The sequence below is a fragment of the Magallana gigas genome, chromosome 8, assembly GCF_963853765.1.
Source record: "Magallana gigas chromosome 8, xbMagGiga1.1, whole genome shotgun sequence".
Lineage (NCBI taxonomy): Eukaryota > Metazoa > Mollusca > Bivalvia > Ostreida > Ostreidae > Magallana > Magallana gigas.
The window spans coordinates 6,940,572-6,953,965 of NC_088860.1; the positions used below are offsets into that span (position 1 = coordinate 6,940,572).

Sequence of the window (13,394 nt, forward strand, 5' to 3'; positions counted from 1 at the left end):
CGTGACGTCATTTTTTAAAATTTCAAAAAGTCATTTTGTCCCGGACTTTTCTCAAAAACGCTTTAAGATAGAGGCTTGAAATTTTCAATGGTCATGATTTAGTCGATTTACATCTGTAATAAGGCTGGAAATGAAAATCTGTCACTTCCGGTCGAAAATAGAAGTAAAACAAATTTTTCGAAAAAATGAATTATCTGATCCAATCAAAAATGTATAAGTGTTTTATAGAACTTATTAAGCTGAATCTAACACTGAAAGCCGTTTTAAAATCGGACGATGCATTACAGAGATATCGGGGTTTAAAAATTGATTTTTCCGGAAATTTTGATTCCGCGTCCTTGGTTTAAAATGTAGCGTAATGTTCAAAGTAAAATTAACTCGTACCAAAAATAATTGTTAAGTCGCACTTGAACACATTCGGATTTTTTTTGTTAAGGCGTTCTTGAAATCGGAAAGGTTTTTGTTAAGTCGTACTTAAAATCATTCGTATTTTATTAAGTCGTACCAGGAATAATTCGATTTTTTTCATCTTTTTATTTTAGTTACTCTTGTTGTTGGTTTAAGAGCTCTGCTTCTTACAGAAACTTCCAGCTTTACTTTCGACATTAACGGAAGACCCACTCGTTGCTTTGCAACGAGCTTTGCTCTAGTTATTATTATTTTTTTTCCCTTTTTTTGTCCACAAGATTTCTCAGAGATGGCGGGATGGATTTTCTTGAAATTTTCAGGACTGATAGAAAATGATAATATCTCTAGGCGTTTTTTTCATTTTTTCAAAATTCACTTCCTGTCGTCCGTTTCCTGTCCCGCGTTGGAAAAGCTTGTATCAACGAGATCTCAAAAACGGTAAAGACTTGAACATCCAAACTTTGTGGGATGATAGACCCATAGCTGTAGATGTGTTCACACTATTTTGTTTTGTTCGTCGTAACTTCCGGTCGTCACTGGAAGCACTTCAAAAATAACTACTTTTTCGCATAAAATTCTTTTTCCATAAAATAAATATATAAGTATAAATCTATGCATAGATTGTCTATGCGATGTTAACTCAACAAAAAAATTCTACTTCCGGTGAGATATCTCAAATATCTCAGGTAGCTTCTTTGAAACACAATTTGTACAAACGAGATCTCAGAAACTATAAGCGATCAAAGCACAAAACGTTCATGGATGATAGACATTTGATTGAAGATGTGTTTAACCGGTTTCGTTTTGTCTTCCGTCACTTCCGGTCCACACAGGAAGAGTTCAAACAAATCGAGCTGTTTATCAGTTTAACTTATTTCCATTGATATTTGTAGTGTGCTGGATGAGAAATGAAGTACAAAAGGCAAGTTTACAAGATATATTCAATACAATTTAGATTGAGCACTTCTGTTTGTCCGTTTCCTGTCCCGCGTTGGAAAAGCTTGTATCAACGAGATCTCAAAAACGGTAAAGACTTGAACATCCAAACTTTGTGGGATGATAGACCCATAGCTGTAGATGTGTTCACACTATTTTGTTTTGTTCGTCGTAACTTCCGGTCGTCACTGGAAGCACTTCAAAAATAACTACTTTTTCGCATAAAATTCTTTTTCCATAAAATAAATATATAAGTATAAATCTATGCATAGATTGTCTATGCGATGTTAACTCAACAAAAAAATTCTACTTCCGGTGAGATATCTCAAATATCTCAGGTAGCTTCTTTGAAACACAATTTGTACAAACGAGATCTCAGAAACTATAAGCGATCAAAGCACAAAACGTTCATGGATGATAGACATTTGATTGAAGATGTGTTTAACCGGTTTCGTTTTGTCTTCCGTCACTTCCGGTCCACACAGGAAGAGTTCAAACAAATCGAGCTGTTTATCAGTTTAACTGTTTTCCTTTGATATTTGTAGTGAAGTCGATGAACAGTTAAGTAGAAAGGGGAAGTACACAAAAAATATTAATTACAATTTACATTGAGCACTTCCGTTTGTCCGTTTCCTGTCCCGAGACAAAAAACCTTGATTCCTAGAGATCTCAAAAATGGTAACGACTTGAACGATAAAACTTTATGGGATGATAGACCAATGTATGTACATGTGTTTACACTATTTTGTTTTGTTCGGCGTAGCTTCCGGTCGTCACCGGAAGCACTTCAAAAATTTGTTTTATTCATTTTACATAAAATGAAAATATCAGTATACAATCTTACATATGTCATCTATATAATTTTAAATTAGCAAATAAATTTTACTTCCGGTGAGATATCTCAAATATCTCTATGTAGCTTTTCTTTTTACAAATTTGATGTCCGCAATATTTTCGTCATTGTAAGTGATTGAGACACGAATCTTTCATAGATTGTTTGAGAGAATTTTGATTGGGGATGTGTTTAACGGGTTTAATTTTGTTAACTGTCACTTCCGGTTCTTACCGGAAGGGTTCAAACAAATCCTGTTTTTAACAAGTTTAGCTGACTTTTTTGGAATTTCATCTAGCCTGATAAACAGTGATGTACATTAAGCAAATGTACGAGAAATACCAGCTTTTGTTTTTATTAATCACTTTCGTTCGTCCGTTTCGGTCCCGAGACAAAAAATATTGTTTCAAAGAGATCTTAGATTTGGCAGAGTCGTGAACAACCAAACTTTGAGGCAAGATTAACTTATGATTGTACAAATGGTTAACATTTTTGTTTAGATCGGCGTTACTTCTGGTCGTCACAAAAAGTACTTAAAAAATTGATTTCTTTTTCATTCTCGTTGTTTTACATGTAAGTAACGTCTGGATATATCATTCACAATAATTATCATATCAACTTGTTTTGCATGTAAGAGAAGCAATGTCTTACAGTTAAATTGATAGATGTATATCAAAACGGAAGACCTTTTTGTTGCTTTTGCAACAAGTGTCTAGTTCATTTTATTTTCCTTGTGAAAGATAATAAGTAACATTCACGATGTTTTCTACATTTTTTAGAAATTCATACAATGTACAATTCATATATATAGACACACTCTCGTATTCAATAAGGAAAAATCTTTATGACGCACTTCATCTGTTCCTGCTTATATTGATTTTCTGATTTACAAGTATTGGTTATTATTGTTAAAGTACAATCCGAAATGTATATACAAGTATCCGAACTGTACATGTAGCAATCGGTTTTCAATGGATTCCATCGTGGTCATTCTATTGACATCTGTTCATATTTTGGAAGCAGTTGATAACGGCAATTGCTAGTAAGTTTAACTAAATGATTAATTCAAATAAGTAAATAAGTTTTGATAACTCTTTATAATTTTGAAACATGGACAAGTAACTCAATTTATATACAATGTTTGATTTTTGTATAGCAAAAAAACAGGAGTATGCTGTAAAAACTACGTTCTTCATGATGGAAAATGCACAGGTGAGAAGGTTTAACGTACTTCTTAGATCAAACGCTTTATACGTAGGAGTAATAATAATTAAAACAACTTTTTATTTTTTTTTAATTGATATTGGTGATATCCTGTCTACATAATCAAAGTTTATTCGTGAAATCTTCAATATAAATGTCGATTGAAATATTTGACTTAGTTTTATACAAATACATACCAAACCCGGAAATTCATGCCATTCCACTTATCCATACTATTGTATCACCTCAATAACATTAAGTTTACCCGGTAACTATTACATTATTCAACTTGTTCTCATCGGTTTTTTTTATGAAAACCGAGTTGAAATTTGAAAATTATTATGTATATTGTTGAAGACTCATAGATTAATAAATGTTCCTATTTTAGAATGCCCCGCTGGTACGTATGGTTACAACTGCACAATGAAATGTCCAGTGGGTTATTATGGAATTCTATGCACTGGAAGGTGTAATTGTTTTCGTAATGAAACTTGCCACCCATTAGAAGGCTGTACTGGTGAACCGGAATATTTCATATCCAAATATGGTATAAGCATATTGCATAAGCAAATATGCTTTTGCTTTTGTTTAATAAGATATAGATCAAAAGGAACTTTAAAAATTGATGCCAAATGTTTATTCATTTTAGATAAATGCAAGGCTGGTGAAGAGTAAGTAAAAACTATATATACTGGTCAAAATTCCTAACACCCTACTTTAATATTCTATTATAACTTAAAAAAACCTTAAACATCAGTTTTTAAGTCGTTGTCACTACATTCTTGCTGTTTAAAATAATCAACAGTTCATTAATAAAAAATAATCGAGTAAGTAATTGATCGACCATGACCATATTTGTTGAAAAGCGGGAGGTGCGTGTTCGTTTTTAGGGTGTGGTTTTCAAAACAACTAAATTGATCGGTTTCCTGCCTTTAACTGCTTATAAAAACATAACACCAATTGAGTAAAATGCAGTGCATGTCTGCTCAATAACCTTCAAGAAAAAATCAATTCAACCAATAGTGTTGATAACCTACCATGAAGGCCAAAACGTCATATAATGACACGTCAACAAGACCGTTACATAAGGGAAGCTCACTTTTTTGATAGACATTTAACAACACGTGTAATTGCACGGCACTTTTTGAAACACATTAATGACCTGTATGTACAGGACGAGAAACACCCCAAGTGAGACAGTTCCTCAGCACTGGACTTTAGCAGAACTAGACCACATAAACAAATGAAATAACCCTCCACACAGGTCTTTTATTCAATTGTGTGATCTTTATGAGAAGCGGTTATTAACGCGAATGGTAAACACACGAGGCATAAATTTTGTATCGTAGAGTACCTTTTTTTTTTTTTTTTTTAAATAAAACCCTTTAATAAAGTTTCATTGAGTTTTTTAAAATGCCTTGTTATTCTTAATTCTTTTTACTTCATAATTGTCATGGTCAAAATAATTAAAAGAAGAAACATACAGTGTAATACAAATAAAGGCAATGGGCGTAAGAATTGTTGACTAGTATATTAAGATGGTATGGGACACCTCCATATTGTGAAGTATTTCTGACGGAAATAAACAATAAAATCAAGATAATTTTAGTCTTCTTTCCCGACATTGTTACCTAACACCGTCGGGCAACGGGGAATAGCGTTATCTACGAATCCCGCTGGGGCTTTTATAATTTTTGCCTTTCCAATTAAAAAAAATACTTTTTGGTTAAATGTTGAAATTTGAAAATTCTAAAACGGTGAAAGTATTTTGATAATCATGTTCTTTTATTTACATAATTATGGTCAGTGGTCCATACCACGGCAATAAATGCTCTTCGTATAAAATTGAATTTCATTAGATACAATGTTAATACAATGATCATAATTTGTTCCAATAGAAATAAAACGAATAACGGGTGCTGTGTAAATCAGCGAAAAAAAGGAGAAATTTGTACAGGTATTTTCTTGTTTTTGTTAGGTATTCTCTTGTTTTTGTTTATAACATTTTTTTGTGTAAAATGAATTGTATCAGTCAAAAATATACCAAAGAATCTTATTTTACCATTAAAACTTTAAGATTGCTGGACTGGGTATTTTGGAGAAAATTGTGAAAAGAACTGTCTGCAGGATCAGGAGAGGTTTGGTCGTTTTTGCCTTGAACGATGCAATTGCAATCCAAAGGAAACGTGTCATGTCAATCATGGTTGCCAGGGTAATTTAATTTTCAAACGCTTTAAACGTTTTTTGATTGCATTTCATTATTTCATTGCTTAAAATTAATCCAACATCAATGGTGTTGGAATGTTCCCACCAAACAAGCAATTTTCTATCGTTTTTGACTGTAAATATGGAATTTGAAGTTTTACATGTAATTTTATTACAACGTTTGTATATAGAAGTTGTTAAGATCATTGTAAAAGGCAATGCTTTTCTCACCTAGTCTTACTTTTTGTTTAATAATAGGAATCTAAAGAATATATTTTTTCAAAGCGACCTTGTGAAAAAGAATTCTCTAAGAAATCTTAATCTTATAATGTTCCTCTTAAAAACTTATAGATAGAATGATAACTACGAGTCGAACAAAAGGTTTCAGTAAATACGACATTATTTAAGAAAATTTAATTGAAATAAAAACATGATAACACACTACAATGAAACATATGCTATTGATTAAAGGCTCCAGTTTATTTATCAAACCTTTTAGTGGTTGTTAACATTAGTTTGACGTCTTGGGAAATTTAAGGATGGAGTCCTCTCGTTATCTGACATCCTTCTTATATTAAGAAATTCATAAAATTTTGACACAGTCAAACAGATCATATAATCAAATGATTCTATCAGTTTAATCAAATTTGACCTTCTTGCTTTCGCATCAAGGTCAGGTCAAGATCACTACCTTTTTCCTTAGCTTAATCAAAGTACTGAAGTACTGAAAGCCGGGCTCTTTTGGTGTGTCTTTATGCATATTGTGTAGTGAAGACTGAAATAAATCTCTCTCTCTCTCTCTCTCTCTCTCTCTCTCTCTCTCTCTCATGCTTTTAATGTCGGCAAAGCGTCAGAGAGCGACAAAATTTTGTAAGCGACTATAAACCAAAAAATGTCTGTCTAGTAGAAAAAAATTCAACAGTTGCTGCCTTGAATTTTGCAACAAGCGTTATATATTCAATCCCTATTTCTTCAATGCGCAGCAAAGTAGTTCATGGAAATTCATGCGCATTGTATGTGTCCAAAATGCATTAGTCTTGTTTTTAAAACACATTATTAATAAGAAAACTAAAAAAGATAGACAAGTCTCTCGAAATTAAAAAAAAGAAACAAAATGCCAACACTTTTGACAAAATGTGGCTCTTAAAGTAACTATTTGGTAAAGCGGAAGCTTTTTCTTTGACGCTGTTTGGTTTTTTGTTTACTTTTGAAGTTGTACTATTTATAGTAACATTGGCGATTTGCCTGCCTACAGCCAGGACTCTGCTTTCAGCAGAGCCCGGCTAAAAATGATAAAAATGAATGTAGTTATCTGCAGATGTGTATACATATATTTAAGATACGAAGTTTTTATTCTTCAATAAAATGAAAGAATATCAGAATGTCTATCAACTTCTCCTACTAAATTGGAATTAACATTTAAATAAAATTGATATTGCTTTCCCGCATTTCGTCTAATTTTCTTAATTTTTTGAAGGTATTTTGATTACCTTTGGACATTTTTCTGATTTTTACATATTATAAAGGCCTTACATAAAGATATAAACTGACAGAAAAACTAATATATTGACCATTTAATAAGAGAAAAATGAGATTTTAGTTATTTTTCCCCACAAATATATTTATAGAATGAGCGCTTAAAAAAACTAATAAAAATGTAAATTGATTGGCAAATTGTATTTTAAAAACATATTCTGAAATCCAATACCTTATCATTAGTGCACATTAGTTGAAAAAATCCCACATATTTGTGTTATTGTTTTAAAAAACGCTAAAACATGTGATATTTTCCTACGCCAATGTTCCGCCAAAAATATTGTCCTTGTTATATTCTTAACTTAATTAATTAATCTTTCTTTGCCAAGTTGTATGACTGTGAAAAAAGAAAGAAAAATTATAAAATATTTTAATTTCCTTTCATCCTGATTTAATGACCATTTAATCAATTTTATTTTCGACAAGTCGAAAACCAGAAAAGACTCCTTCCTTAAAATTAAAAAAAACCCCGAGATTTCTTGTCTTAACTAGTTATTTTTCTGTCTGTAATACGTATACCCCCTTTTTCATAACACGTTTTCATTCAACTTTTGACAGTATTGCAGAACAGAACAAGCTTTAAATCTATAGTTTTAAATCAAATATTATTTGAAACTGTCATGTGACATGGAGCTACCTGGACACGTCCCCTTTTTATGTTTTTATTTTTTACAATTTGTTCTAATTGGGGACATTTACAGATTGAAAAAAAATTCTGTTTGATTTTTGATGGTATATATATTATTGTACTTAGAGTATATTCTTATTAAGTCTTTCTGTTCACCTGGTGATTAATTATCACCCTCTCACCGGTACTTGTGATGTATATCGTGGTTGTCAAGGTAATTTTAAATCAAATGCTTCAAACGTTTTTTTAATTGCATTTTATTCTTACATTTTTTGAAAATTATCCAACATGAAAAGTGTTGGAATTTTTACAACAAACAAGCAGTTTACGATCGTTTTGATCGCAAATATGGAATTTGAAGTTATAACTTTATTACCACGTTTGCATATAGAACTTGTTGAGATCTTTGTTAAAGGCAATGCTTTTCTCACATAGTCTTAGTTTTTGTTTAATATTCGGAATCTAAAGAAAACAAAATTTCAAAGTCAACTTGTGAAAATGAAATCTCTGAATATCTTAATCTTATATTTTTCCTCTTAAAAACCTATAGGTGAAAAGGAAACTACGAGTCAAACAAAAGGTTTCAGTAAGTACGACCTTATTTATTGAAATAAAATTCTTGTCTTAACTGGTTATTTTTCTGACTGTAATACCTATACCCCCTTCTTCATAACACGTTTCGAATCAAGTACCACTTTATGCAGTTCTTAATAATTGTAGAAGAGAACAAGTTTTAAATCTAAAGTAATATGTAAAACTGCCATGGGACATTGGGTTAGCTGGACGCGCCCCCTTTCGCTTTTTTTTGTTTTTACAATTCGTTCCAATCGGGGACATTTACAGATGTCAAAACTTTCTGTTGAATTTCTGGTAGAATATTGTTATACATAGAGTATATTTTTATTAAGCTGGAAGGCTATATTGTCACAACATGTCTGACATCTGTTTGAAACGTCATTTTGTTCCGGATTGATAGCATTTTGTCGTGGTACAAAATAGCTATACACCGTCTAATTGAACTCTTCTAATGATGGAGATGAAATAAGAATGAAATCACCAAAACGCTTTGAAAGTATGTCAATTTTCTTCGTGATTTAAACTGTCAACCAACATTGCTTATCAGCTGTTTCGTACGGAAAACGTGAAATCTAAATAATATACTGTTTCCCTGTTATTGGCAATACATGTTTGTCATGTTATCTACAGCAGACAATCATAAATATGTGACGGGCTATCGATGAAGGTAAGAAAATATAATATTTTTACATAAACTATATTTTTATGATGAATATAAAACTAAAGTCCCGAAGTACCATCTCGTGTATTGCCTGACTTCTTAAATTTAAAACGTTTGCAGTATAAGACTTGCATTGAAAGTTTGACATTAAACGAATGTATTTTAATTAAAATAGATATAGCTAGGTAGCAATATCAGTGGAACCCAGGATTTGCAAGCCACATGAGGGAACGACAGAATTCTGAAAAGGAGCATGTTTTTCTTTCCCACACGTATCACTATGTATGCATTTAGTTGTTGTTTATAATTGCTGTTGTATATAAAAACGTAAAAGGCAATGTAACTACTGACATTTTGTTTTAAAGAGTTTAATATAATGCATTCATCAGAAATATAATTTTTCAAATTAAAACATTATCATAAGCACCACTAACCTTATACCGATATTTTAGCTTTGACTCGTACTTTTTTTAATTTTTCTTCGTGATTTTTATTAATTAGAAAATTGGTCCCAAGAAATTTGAGACCAAGTAAAACCAAGAAAGACAATTCTTAAACAGGATCTTTCAAACCATGATTTTTGCAATAATTCAGTATTTCTTTCAATTTTGCAATTCCATTCAATTTCCTTTTTCCATCTCATTAACCAAAGAATATTGTTTCTATTTTCAGATTTTTGTGGTATTTCATGTAACAGTTTATCTTAATAGAATCTTAAAATATTTTAGTTTCATATTTATGTCGATTCCAATAAAAATCATACAAATTTCATTCATGATTATTTTGTTTTTCATTTTCCAACTTTATAACATTTTACTTTCATAAGAATTTAAAAACAGAAATGTTTAAAATTTTGACATATAAGGGGATATCTGGAAGCAGACTGAAATTTTAAAAATTCTTTAAAAATTAGAGTATTGTACTTTGAGGTCTATTGTTGTTAAATTCTGTGCCTATTATTAGTACCAAATGCATGCAACAAAAATCTCCTACACTTACTTGGTGTAGAGATCCACCTTAAGTCTATCTATTTACCTGTCGATTAATTGTCACCCTCTCACCTGTACTTACTATACTAACGGTATTAACCAACCAAAAATGACAGAAAGTGACATCGAGAGTTGAAACTTACTTTGGACTGAGAGAAAATGTAAACCATTTTACCTCAACAACAGTGACTTACGGTCAAACTTAGGTAATCAGTTTAATACTGATTATAATTCTATTGAACTTATCAAACAAGTTATTGATGATGACCTTCTCGGTGTAGAACTAAACGAAATTTTTGGCTTGTTTATTTGAAAAGCACAGAAAAAAGAAATAAAAAATGTATGGAATAGAAATTAAAATAACTCATATTAGTTTGTCTTAATAACTAGGCGTTTAAAACCTATTATTTCTTGACAATTTCTTCCACCTTTGTTGTTTGGCATATCTCTTGCTTGTTGTTTTGAATATATTTCATTTTATATAATACAAATGTAAAAGAAACAAGTTCTGACAAATTGCAAATTTTATTAAAAGATTTTAAATTAAACGTACTAGTATGTTGCTGTTTTTAAAATTGTATTAATCCTTTTTAAATTGTTTCTGGCAGTAACAATTATGCTATCATTCATACATTGAATAAACGCAATATAAGAACAATGCTGTATTACGTAACTTTATTAACATTTATTATTTAAACCAGTGAACTGGGAAACAGTCCTTGGTCTTGTCATTGGAATTATCTTTATTGCAATCATTGGAATAAATGTAATTAAAAGGTAAGCTTAGTCATTTACATATATTATGAACTTGACGAATTTAAAGTTACGATTTAAAGCATCTCAATAAATTGTCCAGTGCATTTTCAAAATTTTCAAATTGATTAACTTTGTCATACCCGGTAGAGAAATATGTAAGATAATGTCATTTCTTCTTTTTATGATGACATATTGTTATAGTTAAGTATAAAAAATCATTGTTATTCTAAAACCATCCTATATATTACAAATCGTTATTATCCCATGGGTCACTATGATGAATTATTTACTTTACCTTTCCATATTTTGTTGTGGTCAATTATAACTATTATAACTAATATTTCTATTAAGATGCAGTGTATCTTCCATAATAATTAGAGAATTGTGATCTCCATATTTGCCCGTTTCCAAACAATTGACAAGAGATCATGGTTGTCCATTTAATATACTTTATAAAAAAATAATAACACTGAACATTTGAAAAATCACATTTGATATTTTGATTTTCGATTAAATTATTACTAATAAAATTTAAACATATGTAATAAAATAAAACTTTTCTGAATCCAGAATAAAGAGACAACCAAAGAAACAGGGCGACTTGAGTAACACAAATGGTAATGTAGTCATTATCAGATACCTGTTAATCTTAAAATTTATATATATATATATATTATGGTTCTGCTTGTTCCTTTCTCTTAAAACCGTCTCCCTCTTCTATCTATCTATCTATCTATCTATCTATCTATCTATCTATCTATCTATCTATCTATCTATCTATCTATCTATCTATCTATCTATCTATCTATCTATCTATCTATCTATCTAGCAATGGAGAAATATTACAAATTATGTATGTTTGTGAAAACAATTTAAGTATTCTCCATCTAATAATATATTTCACTTGATCTTTGTATTTAACATTAATCTTTTTTAATTTAAGTAAATGATGTTCATCATTTCAACACTTATAACGAGTATGGCATTTCCTCGGAAACAAGGTCAGGAGTTCCAAAAGTCGAAATTTCTGAGTATCCTACATTGCAACGAGAACTGGAAACTGGAATCCAGATCGAGCTTGAGGCTTACAGCACATTCAGTGATTTCAAAACCTGTTCAAAAATTTAATGTTTAAATATTAAATAGAAATACGCCTCATTTAGGTATACGCTATTTGAAGTGACAATGAAATTTATTATGGAATTTAGTTTAACATTCGGGTTGAAATCCACATAACCTCAAACCACGAGAGATCTTTTTTATTTACAAGTATTCCTCTTACATGTACGCTTAAACAAATAAAAGTGTATTTTAATGAGGTGTTAGATTTCCTCGACAACGTACCATATCAACTGTAGTAAATGTGACTTTTTAAACTCCAATTACGTTAACGTTTTTGACTCATTTTCCTAGCGTTGGTCGTTTATATTTGGCGATAAAGCGGTCAAAATTCTTCAATTTAATTGAAACTTTAACAAAATGACCTTCAGAACTTATTGTACTTTCATGTGAAATATCGTTTATTTTTATGCGCTACAACTGTACATTTTCATAAAAGGGAAAAACGCGTACAAAATATAGAACATTTAAAAACTGACATGCTCCGTGAAGCATATCTTATAAAAATTAATTTGTATAAGTTTTTAGGTCCATATCAAAAAAATGAATTGTTACATATTTCCTAGAAAATACGTCAAGATTTAATATGAAAAATTTTGCTAGTATCATGCGAGTAGTCCGCTAACAATCGAACATGTCCGCGAACTTTTCTAACAACACTCGTATTATAAGATCTATGTCTTACAACAAAATCTGATTTTCTGTAGTATTACTAATTTATTTCAAAATGGCACAAAAAAGGGGGGGGGGGGGCTTCCCAATATCCGCCAGTGAACTGTTTACAATAAAGCTGACGACACTTACAACAAAAGATAGAGATCAGATTTATTTTTGATACTTTTGTCGTATTATCTACGTAGAAGAAAACATCTTTAGAACTGTTTTGTTGATGAAACGCATGTATGTTCTTAAACGTACTATGGCCTGACACAAATTGAATGACTTAATTGTGATATCGTTTAAGTGACACCCAAATTTTAGATTCCGTGTAACGGGAACCTGAGTTTTGGCCAAATTTTACAAACCCTTGAAAAACGTTTGGTTTTAGAATCATAGAAAAGACGTAAAAGATTTCTTGGTTATGATTAATTAAATCATGTTGATAAAACAAAATGATGAAAAATATTCATGTTTGTTAGGTCTAAACCGATATATTAAATTTTATTATTAGTGTATTATAATAATTCACTTTGGCGCAGTAAAATATAGCTTGGAACCTGTAAGTGATACTGTAAAATAAAGCTTGGAACCTATAAGTGATACTTATTTGTAATTGTTTCTGTTTTTAATTAATCATAAATGTTTTAAAAATTTCCGTTATTTTGTGGAAGGAAATGACGTTCGATGAAGTTTAATTAAAAATGAAGGCCACATGCAAGCTCCGGTAATACATTTAAAAATTATCATTTTCATAACTGAAGGATGAGATCCCTTCCCATATGATAATACACATGAGCATCACTCTATGTGCAATTTGGGGTTGAACTGGTTGCAGTTAATTACAGTTAATTAATAATCTTAACATTTCATGTCATAGAAAGTATA

General features: G+C 30.7%; 1 protein-coding gene across 2 annotated transcripts; it reads left to right on the plus strand.

Moving 5' to 3' along the window:
* The first annotated feature begins 3,039 nt into the window (after positions 1-3,039).
* Positions 3,040-13,181, plus strand: LOC136271086 (platelet endothelial aggregation receptor 1-like). 2 transcript variants are annotated; one of them, XM_066070331.1, is made up of 11 exons: positions 3,040-3,218; positions 3,333-3,388; positions 3,768-3,926; positions 4,029-4,050; positions 5,278-5,336; positions 5,457-5,591; positions 5,936-5,971; positions 8,299-8,334; positions 10,676-10,751; positions 11,301-11,347; positions 11,674-13,181. In XM_066070331.1, the coding sequence occupies exons 1-11, from the start codon at positions 3,148-3,150 to the stop codon at positions 11,856-11,858; spliced, it is 882 nt and encodes a 293-aa protein (XP_065926403.1). In that variant the 5' UTR covers positions 3,040-3,147; the 3' UTR covers positions 11,859-13,181. The 2 variants fall into 2 exon arrangements, with proteins under 2 accessions (XP_065926403.1, XP_065926404.1); XM_066070332.1 differs by lacking the exon at positions 5,936-5,971 and having other exon boundaries at positions 3,045-3,218.
* The last annotated feature ends 213 nt before the right edge of the window (positions 13,182-13,394 follow it).